This window comes from Hemicordylus capensis, chromosome 1, assembly GCF_027244095.1.
Source record: "Hemicordylus capensis ecotype Gifberg chromosome 1, rHemCap1.1.pri, whole genome shotgun sequence".
Taxonomy (NCBI): Eukaryota; Metazoa; Chordata; class Lepidosauria; order Squamata; family Cordylidae; genus Hemicordylus; species Hemicordylus capensis.
In genome coordinates, this window is record NC_069657.1 from 239,929,372 (window position 1) to 239,943,116 (window position 13,745).

Below are 13,745 nucleotides of genomic sequence, written 5' to 3' on the forward strand. Positions count from 1 at the left end.
GACGTTAAAGTCCCCCAAGACTAACAGCCTGGGGTCCTCAATGCCACATCTGAGACCACCTCAAGCAGCTCAGGCAGGGAGACTGTTAGACAGTGGGATGAGCAGTATACCAACAGAATCCCAACTTTGTCTCATGATCCCATCATGGCATGCAGGCACTCGAACTGGTCAGAATGGCAGACAATGCATCTGATGAGGAGGATGGTCTCCCAACAAATCAGGGCAACCCTACCTTGGCTGATGATGCACCCGGAAACCAGGTGAGCACAGCTGGGAGAGATTTACATCTCCCCTGTCATCCAGCCGTAATGCACACCAGGTCTCCGTAATGCATGCCAGGTCTGCATGCTCATTCAGTTGAACCTCCTGGATTGCTGTGGTATTTGTATTTATGGACCTGGCATTTAATAGCACCAGCTTCAGGTGCTATTAACACAAGGTGTTTTACATACTTGTTATGAGACCATTCATTTATGAAAATAAACACTTAAATCCGTGACCTTGCTAGTTTTCTAGTGATTTTCCATTTGCAGTCTCTATGCACACGCGGCAGCCATTTGCATGGTGGTGCTGACCATGCAAATGGCTGCTGCGCATGCACAGGGGCCAGAAGAGCTCAGAACATTTCAAGTGTTCCAAGTCGGAATGGGGTTATTCCATCCCAAGTTCAAACAGGCCCTTCATTTGAAGGGCATTCTGTTCCAAGCTTGGAACTCTTGAAACAACAGGTTCGCAGTTGGAATGTTCCAACCACAAACCGGTCTGCACATCCCTACTGCTTTACTCTGGAACAGAGGAGCTGCATGTGCGCTTCCTTTGCTGCAAGCATACTTTTAGAATGTCAGCCAGTATTACTGAGTGTTCAAAGGACTTCACATATATCACGCCGGTAATCCTTATTGCAGCCTTCTAAAGTAAGTAAAAATTACTCCCACATTGCTAATGATGGGGAGTGGGGAAGTGTCTCAGGCTGAGATATGAACAGATCTTTCCATCAAATGAATGAGCAAGTTTGACTGCTGTCCTTATTTGTGAAATAAATTTCCCTTTGAGAAAGACTGGTGTTTGACAAACATTGGGAATTAAAGATACCTTTCTTTGGCTACACAGCAGGTACTTCTGCAGTATTTTCATAGCTCTTGAATCCCTTTTGTTGCATCTATAAGCTGAAAAGTCCTGGTTCAAATCCTACTTCCCCTATGAACTCATCTGGCAGCTGGATTTGCTCACCCATTTGACAGAAAAAGGAAATAAATAAACAAACACACACACACACACACACACAACCCTTAGAAGCATACCATGTGAACATAAGAACAGCCCTGCTGGATCAGGCCCAAGGCCTATCTAGTTCAGCATCCTCTTTCACACAGTGGCCCACCAATACCACTAAGAAGCCCATAGATGAGGTGAGGGCACGCCCTCTCTCTTGTTGCTGCTCCCCTGCAGCAGCAGGGGATACCCTCCCCTCTAACTGGTATTTAGAGGCATCTTGTTTCTGAGGCTGGAGATGGCCTATAGCTACCAGACTAGTAGCCTTTGATAGACCTGTGAAGGCAGTATAAGTGCTCAAAACAGATTAGCGACTTGTTTGCTGACAGACAGTAGATACAACTGTCATACTTATTTGTGAAGCAATGTTTCCCTTGAGAAGGATGAGTTCTTGGAATGTATTGGGAATTACAGATACTTTTTAGTTTACAGCATTTCCCCTGTACTTTCCTACTAACGACACATGCTTTTAACCACTGTGCTAATCCAGGTTTTGTACAGTGCTTATAAGAACACTGAATGGTTAGTTGTTGTGAGTGAAATCCTACTGAAAATAATGAGAATAAAACTATTATGGCATGGCTTTGCAGAAGTTCTTCCACGTGCCAATTCCCTTCAAAAGAAGAGCCTATCTTTTTTTAATAAAAGTGTTATTCCTCTATAGAGCTGTCCTTTGTGTGCTTGAGAACCTGTGGATTACTTTAAAAATCCCACTGAAAGGGGGCTTTAACTGAACTGTTTAATGACAACTCAGGTTAATTACACTGTGAAGGCCTTTTGCACATATGCTCACGGCACACACTATACCAGAACTCTCTTTTCCCTCTTGCTTAAACAGTCTTTCTACTCCATTCAGGGTCAGGGTTGCATCCCTGAGATTGATAGTTTGACTCATTTTTATTATCAGAAGGCGCTTCAGCTCAATTTCCATTTGCACTTGCGAACTGTGCTCAGCAAACTCTATTTTTCTTCCTATCCTCTCATCTGTGAATAAGCACTTCACTGCATTAAGCTTGGAAGAGAGCGTATTTAGAACATCTCTGCACATTGATTCAACTCATTCCAAGTTCCCTTTCTTTTGTTTTGTCAGCCATGTCCTGAAAGAAAAGCAGCTGCCACAGCACATATTTGACATAAAACAGTTGCAGGTAGCAGAGCATTTTCACTCGAAACTGTGTAGCTGAAGGCATTGTTAACATAATACACAGAAGTCTGCCTCTCACTTACTGAACAAAATGTTTGGCAAGATGAGTATCATTAGTGTTCTCAGGCAATTTCCAATATACTGTACCACTCTTCACAGGGGCCCTTCCACCCTGCTTCTGCTTTATGAGAAAAGATTATGCTGTAGTAAGTGTCATGATTACATTTATTGGTAATTCTTAAGGTTTTAGGAAGCCCAGAAGTTGTCAGAAATGTTGGTGTCATTACGCTTGTTTTAGACATTTATTTGCCCAGTTTTGAACCTGCCCAATAGCTCAGGATGTCTTTGGAGACCCTGCTGCCCCACCACAAAAGGGTGAGGCAGTGAATTATGAGAAGTTGCAGAGTCTTTTAAATTGATGACTCCCAAACTATGGAAACTGACCTGACCTCTCCACACTTACTTTTTCGGGAGGCAGGTCAAGGCCATTCTTTTGTCCCCACACCCCAGCCCCAAGGAAGACTCAGACACATATTACTTGGGTATAAGGGCCACAACTTTATTAAATCAGATTGAATTAGTGAACTGTGGGGGGGGGTTGCACTCTACCCCACAACAGTGCGGGCCTAACAAAGACCAGGTTCAGACATCACTGTCCTCCCGCGTGCCTTAAATGGGCAACACACCCTGACTCAGGACAGAAGCTGGTAAAAGCCGCTTCATCCCCTTCATAATCAACCTCACAAGGTTCAGGACAACTTCTAGGGCTTCGCACCACCACCCCACCACCCCGCACCATGCCACGCAGCCATTGAGGTTTGAGAAGCCCTGAAGCAGGTTTCATGGTGAATCAATATCCCTGAGCCGCAAAGCTTCTAGGGACTGATTGACAAATCAACCCGTTTTAACTGCCCAAGGGTGCTCACCAATTTCCAACCCTACTAAACCACCACCCAGCCTGCACTGCTCCTGCCCAGCTGTGCCTTAACTAACTAAACTAGGAAAAAGAGAACGGAGTAGGCAAAAAGACTTCCAACCAGGCCAATTTGTTGGGCACCAAAAATTCCTACTCGGCCCCCAAATGGACAACCAGCAAAAGCCCACTCTGCACTGAGGGATGGGAGGGAGGGGAAGACAAACAGGGCCGAACTGAAAAGTCTGTGGTGGGAAGCCATGCACGCAATGAGCTAGCCCCGCCCCACTCCCACCCCAACCAATCAGGGGAGGCCTCAGGGCTGTCTGGTGAGTGGGGTGAGACAAAGAACCCTCCCTGCAGCACAAGGCCTGGGGAGGGGCATTTTTTTTGTTTTGTTTTTGAAGAGTCAGGGGGATAGTTGGATTTCATTTCTTTTTAAAATCATGTCTGCTGCTTTATTGTTCTTCTTGCTCCTGTTGCTTTGCCTGATGTTTCCTCTATTGTTTTAGGTTGTGTTTTTTTATGTAGCTCCCTTGGGGATCTTTTTAGGTGCAAAAGCAGCATGTCATTATCTAAAATTTTGAGGGGGGAATTAAATCAAGCACACCTTTGTGGGAAACATCTTTTACCAGTAAGTGATGGAAACAAGGATGGCATTTCGAGATATACTAATGGCACTCAGTTGTCTTTGACACTGCCTAGTAAATGTCAGAACATTTGGGCAATCTGGATCTTCTATAATCTTAACATCTTTTAGGATTCTTTTAAAATCTTCAAAATATATTTTAAGATAAGAGGATGCTGTCCACTAAATGCCAACAATATGACAATTTTTAAGATTAAAAAGATCTTAAAAGGATGTTTTAATCTTAAAAATTACCAGTAAACATCAACCTTCATCAAATTTATGATGGTTTAGTGGCCAGCATCGTGACTGACTATGTGTCCACATGCTAGGAAGAAGTATTCCCACTGTGGGGAGCTTCCAGAGCCTCGCAGCAGTTATTGCACAGGAGGGACAATTTTCACTATTTCTCTCCCCTGGAATTATACAATATGAGGTATATGACCCTTCCACATGATCTTTCAGTCCTATAAACAGCAGATGCATCCAGGTTACATAGCTGGCACTAAACACTGTAGACTTGGATATGAAGGAAGTCAGACACATTCAATGAGCACATCTGAATGTGAATTACCTACAGAGAACAACAGCATCACAGCTACTACCTTTCAAGGCCTTATACAGCAAAACCCAATTTTCCAGTTAAGAAATCACCTGTCCTGGCACTGCAGGGAGACTGTTCAAACCATTTAAAGGGTTCAATTTGATGGTGTTGCTTTTCAACTTGGGACTTGAGCCTTAAAAGTCCTCAGGATTGCTCAATATTAGATCTTAAGGCATGGTCAACCATGCCATCAGGTACACCTGAGCATCAGCAGCGGTAATGGAAAGGTCTTCATTTCACTACACTTGCTTGGTGCTGACTGCCTGGCTTGCATCAGATAGATCTGATGCAAGCCAAGAGGGAGCCAGAAAGTGAAGGAAAAGAATTACTGCCCAGAGTGAATTCAGGTAAGAAAGTTTCAGAAGGAGAAGGCAACTAAAAGGGAAAGGAATGAGATAACCCAGAGTGGTATTTGTACATATGTGAGTGTGTGTACGTAAGAGAGAGGTGGGGATGGCTACTGCCTTAGATGGCTGAAAAAGGTGATTAGACCATTCATGAAGAACATGTCTATTAACATCGGTGAATCATGACAGCCAAATTGATCCTCAACGTGGAAAAAACAAGGAGAAAGTTGCTTGGAACCATCTGTGTTCTGTTTCTTGGAAGCATCTGGCTAGTCATAGTTGGAACCAGGATGCTGGACCAGATGGACCCACTTTGCTCTGTTGGGTTCTTCTTATGTTTTTATAAAAACAGCCCTGCTGGATCAGGCCCAATGCCTATCTAGTCCAGCATCCTGTTTCACCCAGTGGCCCACCAGATGCCTATGAGAAACCAACAAGCAAGAGGCGAGGGCATTTCTCTCTTGCTGTTGCTTCCCTGCAACTGGTATTGAGAGGCATCTTGCCTCTGAGGCTGGAAGTGGCCTATAGCCACCAGTCTGGTAACCATTGATAGGCCTGGCCTCCATGAATTTGTCTAAGTCCTTTTAAAGCCATACAAGCTTTAATGGCCATACATTTCTTTAATTAAAGAAATGGGATTATCTAGACCCATTTCAAACTGGTTTTCGGGTGGGCTATGGGGTGGAGACTGCTGTGGTTGGCTTGATGGATGATCTCCAATTGGCAATTGACAGAGGAAGCGTGACTCTGTTGGTCCTTTTGGATCTCTCGGCGGCTTTCGATACTATTGACCATAGTATCCTTCTGGAACGTCTGAGGGTGTTGGGGGTGGGAGACACTGTTTTACAGTGGCTCCGCTCCTACCTCTCAGATAGATTAAAGATGGTGTCGATTGGAGACTGTTGCTCTTCAAAATCTGAACTTAAGTATGGTGTCCCTCAAGGTTCCGTACTTTCTCCAGTGCTTTCAACATCTACATGAAACCACTGGGAGAGATCATCAGGGGATTTGGAGCTGGGTGTTACCAGTATGCTGATGACACCCGGATCTACTTCTCCATGTCAACTTCTTCAGGAGCTGACATATCCTCCCTAAATGCCTGTCTGGAAGTAGGAATGGGCTGGATGAGGGAGAATAAACTAAAGCTGAATCCAGATAAGACAGAGGTACTTATTGTGCAGGGTCAGAACTCTAGAGACAATTTTGATCTGCCTGTTCTAGATGGGGTCACACTTCCCCAAAAGGAACAGGTTCGCAGTCTGGGAGTACTTCTGGATTCACACATCTCCCTGGTTTCTCAGGTTGAGGCGGTGGCCAGGGGTGCTTTCTATCAGCTCCGGCTGATACACCAACTGCGCCCGTTTCTCAAGATCAATGACCTCAAAACTGTGATACATCTGCTGGTAACCTCCAGACTTGACTTTTGTAATGCGCTCTATGTGGGGCTGCCTTTGTACGTAGTCCAGAAACTTCAGTTGGTTCAGAACACGGCAGCCAGGTTGGTCTCTGGGTCATCTCGGAGAGACCATGTTACTCCTTTACTGATGGAGCTACACTGGCTGCCAATAGGTTTCCGGACAAAATACAAAGTGCTAGTTATAACTTACAAAGCCTTAAACGGCTTAGGCCCTGGGTACCTAAGAGAGCGTCTTCTTTGTTATGAGCCCCACCGCCCATTGAGGTCATCTGATGAGGTCCTTCTCCAGTTACCGCCAACTCGTTTGATGGCTACACAGAGACGGGCCTTCTCGGTCACTGCCCTGAGACTGTGGAATGCGCTCCCTGCTGAGATACGATCCTCCCCATCTCTGGCAATTTTCAAAAAACACCTGAAAACCCTTCTTTTCACCCAAGCTTTCTCAGCTTCCTAAATTGTGGGAGTTTTAATTTCTGGTTTATTTTAAAATTCAATACCCGATTTCGGGGTTTTGAATCACTGTAATAGTTTAATTGTTGTTTTAAAATGTTTTTAAATTAATTGTTATATTGTTTTTTAATTTGTTTTAGCTCTTTACTGTTTTAGTGGTGTGTTTTAAATGTAAACAGCCCTGAGCCATTTTGGAAGGGCGGTATACAAATCAAATAAATAAATAAATAGTGGCCATCACTACATCCTGTGGCAGAGAATTCCAAAGATTAATTATGCACTTTGTGAATAAGTGCTCCCTTTGTAGATCCTAAATTTCCTGGCCTTCAGCTTCATGGGATGACCCCTGGTTCTAGTGTTGTGAAAGAGGGAGAAAAATCTTTCTCTGTCCACACTCTCTGTTCCATGCATAATTTTATACACCTCTATCATGTCTCCCCATAGTCACCTCTTTTCCAAACCCAAAAGCCCCAGATGCTGTAGCCTTGCCTCATATGGAAGGTGCTCCAGGCCCCTGATCTTCTTGATTGCCCTCTTCTGCACCTTTTCCAGTTCTACAATGTCCTTCTTAAGATACAATAAGCAGAACTGCACACAGTACTCCAAATGTGGTCGCACCATAGATTTGTATAAGGGCATGATAATACTAGCATTTTTACTTTCAATCTCCTTCCCAATGATCCCTAGCTCAGAATTTGCCTTTTTCGCAGCTGCAGTGCACTGAGTCGACACTTTCAATAAGCTGTCCACCATGACCCCAAGATCTCTCTTCTGGTCAGTCACTGACAGCTCAGACCTCAGCAGTGTATATATGAAGTTGCGGGTTTTTGCCCCAATATGCATCACTATACGCTTGCTTACACTGAACTGCATTGGCCAATTTGTCATCCACTCACCCAGTTTGGAGAGATCCTTTTGGAGCTCCTCACAATCTGTTTTGGATTTCACTACCCTAAATAATTTAGTATCATCTGCAAGTTTGGTCACTTCACTGGTTACCCCAAGAGTTCTAAGAGCAAACTCAGGTGGGATAGTCAGGTTCATAGGCATGTAGTAGTATCTTTATTAATTAACAGAAAAAGATATTTTAAAAGACAAAATGACCCCGTAGCTTTCAGGACCTCGGATTCATGTGTGTGGAAGTGTTTTCATCAGGCCTAAAGCATGAGGAGAAGGGTTTAAGTGCCTCCTCCTTGCTAGGGATTCGCGAGCCGGCTTGCACTCGAACTGGCGCATCTCGAGGGCTCGCCCTCAAGCCAGACCAGGCCCAGTTCGGCTCGAAGTCTAGCCGAAACCACTGGGCCAGTACAGGGCCAGTTTGCTGTTGTTGTTTTTTAAATGATGAATTTACCACCATTGTCTGGCTCCAGAGAGGGTCCTGTCATGGCTGTGGGGTGGTCTCCTGATGTCTCCCTTCCCCCACCGGCCCCTCCCAGGTTATTTCCGGCCTGCTACGGGCCTCTCTGCAGCAGCGGCAGCAATTTTGGAAGCCACCACAAATTCCTAGTGGCCATCTGCGTGGCCTGGATCATGCATATGCAGCAGCCTCCAGAATGGCCACCGCAGCCATAGAGATGTCCATAATGGCTGAAAACTGGCCCATAACAGGCCAAAAATGGCCTGTAATGGGCTGAAAATGCCTGGGGGGAGGCCAGTGGGGGGGGACATCAGGAGAACACCCCCCCACACACCATGGCTACAACAGCACACACATATACCCGGAGTCTGGCAATGGTGGTAACTCCACCACTTTTTTCCTTAATTTTTTGTTGTTGATGTTGCTCCCACCCTGAGCTAGGCCCAAACCAGTTCGGACTAGAGCCGGAAGGGCCTGGCTCTCGTGTGCACAGAACTGGACCAGACCTGATTTGATTCGAGTCTGGTACTACTCAAACTGAACCAGGTTTTCCGGTTTTGTGCACACTCCTACTCCTTGCACACCACATTCCTGATTCTGATTTGGCTCCTGTAACTGTTATTTTAGTTAAGAAAATAAATAAATTTAAACCTATATGATGTGTTAAGCATCACATCTGATTTGACCCAGAGACCAATTCTATCTTGAAACTGTAAACAACATATTCAGGTGAGAGATAATGTCCTATACTGCATAAGTGACTATCCAACAGAATAATCTTTCACTATCTCTGTGTCCATCTAAGGTCCATTTGCTGAGTCAGTCAATCAAAATTTTATTAGTTCACTGACCATACACCAGTTGCTGAGCCTGAAAACTGCATTCTCCAGGATAGTATGACATTATCCTGATTCTTTTGGTCTGTACAGGTAAGTGCAGGCAGTTCAGCTTGTGCTGGCAAAAATGACTTACCTCAAAACATAGGAAGGTCTCAACAAGCACGGGTAGCCAGCCAAGTTCGCAAAATCAACAGCATCTTCCTAAAAGATTGGAAAGTTGTTTATTTGGATGGAGAGAGAGAGAGAGAGAGCGCACAGCTACTTTCTTAATAGTATTGTGGGGGGGCAGATTTTGACATCTTTAAAAATGTGAAGTTTGCATAAATTGGTCTCCCTCTCTTTGTAATATTCATATTTTTGAGGAATTTTCTTGGTGGGTCACAAGGTTTCTGCAAGTATGACACAACACATTTAGGCAGCACTTAATGGATGAGCCTATATGGTGACAAGACCCACTCAACATCAATGGAAACAAGAATACCCGGTATCCACAGAATAAGAAAAACGTTCCTTTAATGTTAGAAGCTATCCACCAGCAACACAATGTTTAAAACATCGTTTTAAAACCCCACTATCTCCAACTCAGCATCCAAATACCACTGACTCAGATGACATGGTCCTCTGCACCACCAAGTAAAGGATGCCCTAGTATATTATGGCTCCTGAGACCAATTCAATCAGTAAGGTTGCTAGATGTTTGTTTACATTTACATTTTTATATGACCTTTTGTTAGAACATCAGTATAATGGCCTATTTCTCATTAAGATAATAAACCTGTGTCTGTATACTCAGTCTGCAGGTACAGGCTCACATGATGGAGTGCTCCTGCTAGAATGCTCCCCTCCACATAGAAAACTAACATGACAGGAGAATCTTTCTAGCCTCGTCTTCTCCCCAGTATGCTGGTTCTCCACGAAAAAAGTGGCTTTTCCCCCCATACAAGGAAGAATCCAGTCATGTGAGTTCCCACCCAAAGTCTGAAGAGGTACAATCCAGACACAGTTTTCACAAACTCAGTGACAGCTAGGTCATAATGTTGCTTGTTTTGGGGGGGGGGGGTTGCTCCTACATTTTTGATAAGAAATGACTGCATCTTTTCAAATACAAAAGCAAAATTAATTGTGAATATTGGCTTAAGCCAATCACTGAATACAGATTAGAAGTATGTCTATTTACCAATGAATTAACTGCTTTCCAAGATGCCTGAGCCACCTGCAGTTCATCGAGAACAGCTGAGAAGACAGAACGGTCTTCTGCTCGGTCAATCTGTAGCGGGTTGGTGCCCATAATTTTCACTCCATTTCTGTAAAGTGGCACGGCCAGGTTATTTGGAATCTGCCCTCCTACAGAGATGATGCAGCCATCACATTCCTGTGGGAATGAGAAGTGTGAGACTAAAAAGCATGCTAATGATCTTAATGCAACTCATTACCTAACCATGCATCTATTAGCATGATTAGAAGCAAGGAAGAGAGAATGGTTTGGATACAGACAAAAGTGAGGTTACTTCTGCTAGAACACAGCTTTTCAGCTTCCCCCTTCAGGCAGCAGGCCCCCCACCATATTCTCCTGAAGGTCAGGGACATCTGGAGCACCATGTGGTATTAGGGGCTGCTGCTGCAATACAGGTCTAGCTCCCAAGCCCTACTTCATCACTCTCCCCTCCCAACAAGCTGTAGGATAACAGAAGAGCTCTCTCTCTAGTCAAACACTGGCTCACCACTAGGGCTGTGCACAGAATGGGTTCTGCGTTCCATTCCAAGCTCAGAATAAAACACAAAATGACCCGAACATTCCAACTGGAACACCAAGATGACCCGATGTTTCCACAAAACATGCCTGTGCCATGCAGAATGTTCTAAGTATCCCAGCTGTAAAAAAAATTAAGATAGTGAGGGCAGCGCTGGGGGGGTGGCAAGAGGCACCTTTAACATTAAAGTAATTAAAGTAAAAAGCTTTTCTCACCAGGGATAAAGCGCTGGGCCAGAGAGGTGCTGCCGCCATACAGGATACTGGCTAGATCGCCGCGATGGCAGAGTGCAGGGTAAGAAATTTGATTATTTCAATGTTAAAGGTATCTCTTACCACCAACACCCCATGCCACCCTCACTACCCTAATTTAAAAAATAAAATAAAAAAGCCGTTCCAAATGGAGCGGCCCAAATGGAACAGGCTTACTCCATTCCAAACTTGGAACAGGACCCCCTTTTTAGGGGTATTCTGTTCCAAGCTTGGAACACTCGAAACAGCCCTTTCTGAGTCGAAATGGTCCAAGTTCAGCACATTCTGCTCATCACTACTCACCACTACTGGTGTCAGGTCTGAGTGGGTAGCAAGTTTTAAAAAGAAAGGGAGCCTCCCCTTCCTTAATCAGATCAGGAACACTGGCCTGTGAGTGAACGGCCAAAATCTCTGGTTGAGATAGGGCAGCTGATCTTATTCCTGAAAATGTATGTGTACTCACAAAGTCAAGCTTGGACTCTTTTTACCTGTTTTCTATGAGGACAAAAACCAGTACTGGACAGACAATATTTACTGGATTACAGTTCATTTAAGTCTGCCCAGGTAGGAAACAGTCAAGATATCAAGCCTTTTAGGAACAATATGGCAAAGAAAATACATTTCATAGGCATTTTGCAATTTTTTGAAAAGTACAAAGATGGTGAACTCACAGCCCTATGCAGGCCAGAAATCTTCAAAAATCACTGCAAAGCTATCAGAGAATCTTTATAAAAGTTATCATGTTATCGAATGCATGCATGTATGTGCATACACACATACGCACGCGCACGCGCACACACACACACACACACACACAATCCCAGATGTCCTCTGGCATCTGAAAAATGATATTAGCACCAATGGCATTCTCCCTATGCATAAAATTAAGCATGTGTGTAATTGCTTTCACAATCAGAGACCAAAACTAAGCTCAGCAAGGGCAGGACAATTTGAGCCATAAATAACTGTGAAATCAATTAAATCAGCTTGTAAATATTGCCCAATATGTCATCTTTGGAAAATCATTCTATATTTATTTGGCATTCATTGCTGAACCGTCTGCTAGAAACAACAACACCGTTCAAAACACAATGCCAGGATCTATAACAAGCCACTTCAGGAAGTGCCCAGCCAGAGGTGACAATGAGACTGACTTTGCAAAATGTTTGGCTTGTTTTAGGAGGTCTTAGCCTTGCATCTTTTGAGTCTGTTTGGGTTGTTGTTGTTGTTGTTGTTGTTGTTGTTGTTGTTGTTGTTGTTAATTTTACCTCTTCTTGGTAGATGTCCAAGATCCTCTCCAGTGACAGTTCGTCAAAGTACAACCTGTCACACTCATCAAAATCAGTGCTCACTGTCTCTGGATTGCAGTTTACTACAACTGTCTTTTTGCAGAGTTGACGCAGTGTTCGGATGCAAGAAACAGCACACCAGTCAAATTCCACACTGCTCCCTGACAACAGAAGAATAAAGCTAGATCAAGTTTTAAAAGAATAGCACTGTGTGGAAAGTTTTTTTGTTTTTGTTTTTAAATCACATGTCAAGGTCTGGGTAGGAAATCTAATCGCCCCCATTAAAGGCTGGAGATTTTCAATCATACCACGTGCATTTTCAGTCACTGAAACAATATGCAAATATCTTTGTTAAAAGGAATAATTTTCAGCCATAATTTTGAACTACTGAGTGATCAACTGCGTAGCACCTTTATGGAACTAGTTCATGGGTCTGGTTGGAAGTCATTCACATACATGAACGTGAGTTTGGAATGCACTGCCCCAGGAGACTCGCCTGGCTCCCTCCCTGCCTGTGTTTAATATGAGGCCAAGACACTGCCATCCAGGGAGAAGAGCTAAACACTGGGGTGACTGTATTCCTTTGCAGCTGATGTTCTATCTTATGCCTCTGCTGATGTACTGATCGTTGTAGGTTTTATTCCATAGTTAGGTTTTATTCCATTATTCCACCATGAATGTCCTCTAAGGACAGTAAGGCAGAACATTTTAATTATGTTTTGAGGGAAAGGTCTGTAGCCAAATTTATCAAAGAAGTCTTTGGATCCATGTAGATGAATTCTTAACTATAGCTAAGAGATCATGAATAAAACTTGAAATCCTGACTTCTTACTGGTTTCATTTTATTACTGATGACATACGAATCCTGGTTAGCCTTAACTGGAGTTAATGTCAGCACTCGCTGATATTTATTATTATTTCTTGTTTACACAGTCAGACAGGTGTTATTGACTGGTTTGTTTTATCCAGACATCGAGTCCTTCCCAAGGACCTGGGATGGCTGAATTTTATTGTCAACAAGTGATTTTCGCCCATTAAATAACGGGCGCTAGTAAGCGCTCCGGGGCCCCCGCCGCCATTCCCCCTCCTGCCGCCAGCCTCCATGCCGCGGCCGGTCTCCCCGGCCGGGCAAGGGCCCCAAAGTCTCCCCCCCCTGCCCGGCTTCGGCGGCGCTGCCAGGCCTTGGCAGCGGCTCCGCCGCCACCTTGGCCGGCTTCCCCCGCCACCTCTTCCCCCCGCCCGGCTACGCAGCGGCCGCTTCTCCTCCCAGCCATCATGGCCACCTGGTCACTGCGGTCGTGACTCCCTCGGCACTTTCTGGGCATGCGCGGAGTGCATGCCCAGAATGGCCGAGGGAGGCACGGACACACGCCTGGGTGTCCACGGACGGACACCAAGGCTTTTATTAGAGAGGATTGTTATAGATATCGTCACAGAATATAGGCTGTTCCTAGTAAAGCTGCTTTTTGTAATTGGCTGATGG

At 44.5% G+C, this 13,745-nt stretch overlaps 1 protein-coding gene and 1 long non-coding RNA gene across 8 annotated transcripts in view; one reads left to right on the forward strand and one right to left on the reverse strand.

The window, feature by feature from the left end:
- The window catches only part of LOC128340704 (carbamoyl-phosphate synthase [ammonia], mitochondrial-like), a 165,562-nt gene that overhangs the window by 54,506 nt on the left and 97,311 nt on the right, over nucleotides 1–13,745 (reverse strand). For all 7 annotated transcript variants that reach the window (XM_053286193.1, XM_053286190.1, XM_053286194.1 and 4 more), the window contains 3 exons: nucleotides 12,242–12,423; nucleotides 10,149–10,343; nucleotides 9,105–9,172 (listed from right to left, as the gene is read on the reverse strand). In XM_053286193.1, coding sequence (XP_053142168.1) covers nucleotides 9,105–9,172; nucleotides 10,149–10,343; nucleotides 12,242–12,423 — 445 coding nt within the window. The remainder of the gene's footprint in view (nucleotides 1–9,104; nucleotides 9,173–10,148; nucleotides 10,344–12,241; nucleotides 12,424–13,745) is intronic.
- On the forward strand, nucleotides 786–11,006 carry LOC128340705 (uncharacterized). Its single transcript, XR_008313901.1, has 3 exons — nucleotides 786–914; nucleotides 9,765–9,930; nucleotides 10,941–11,006. It is a non-coding gene; the product is annotated as an uncharacterized LOC128340705 (long non-coding RNA).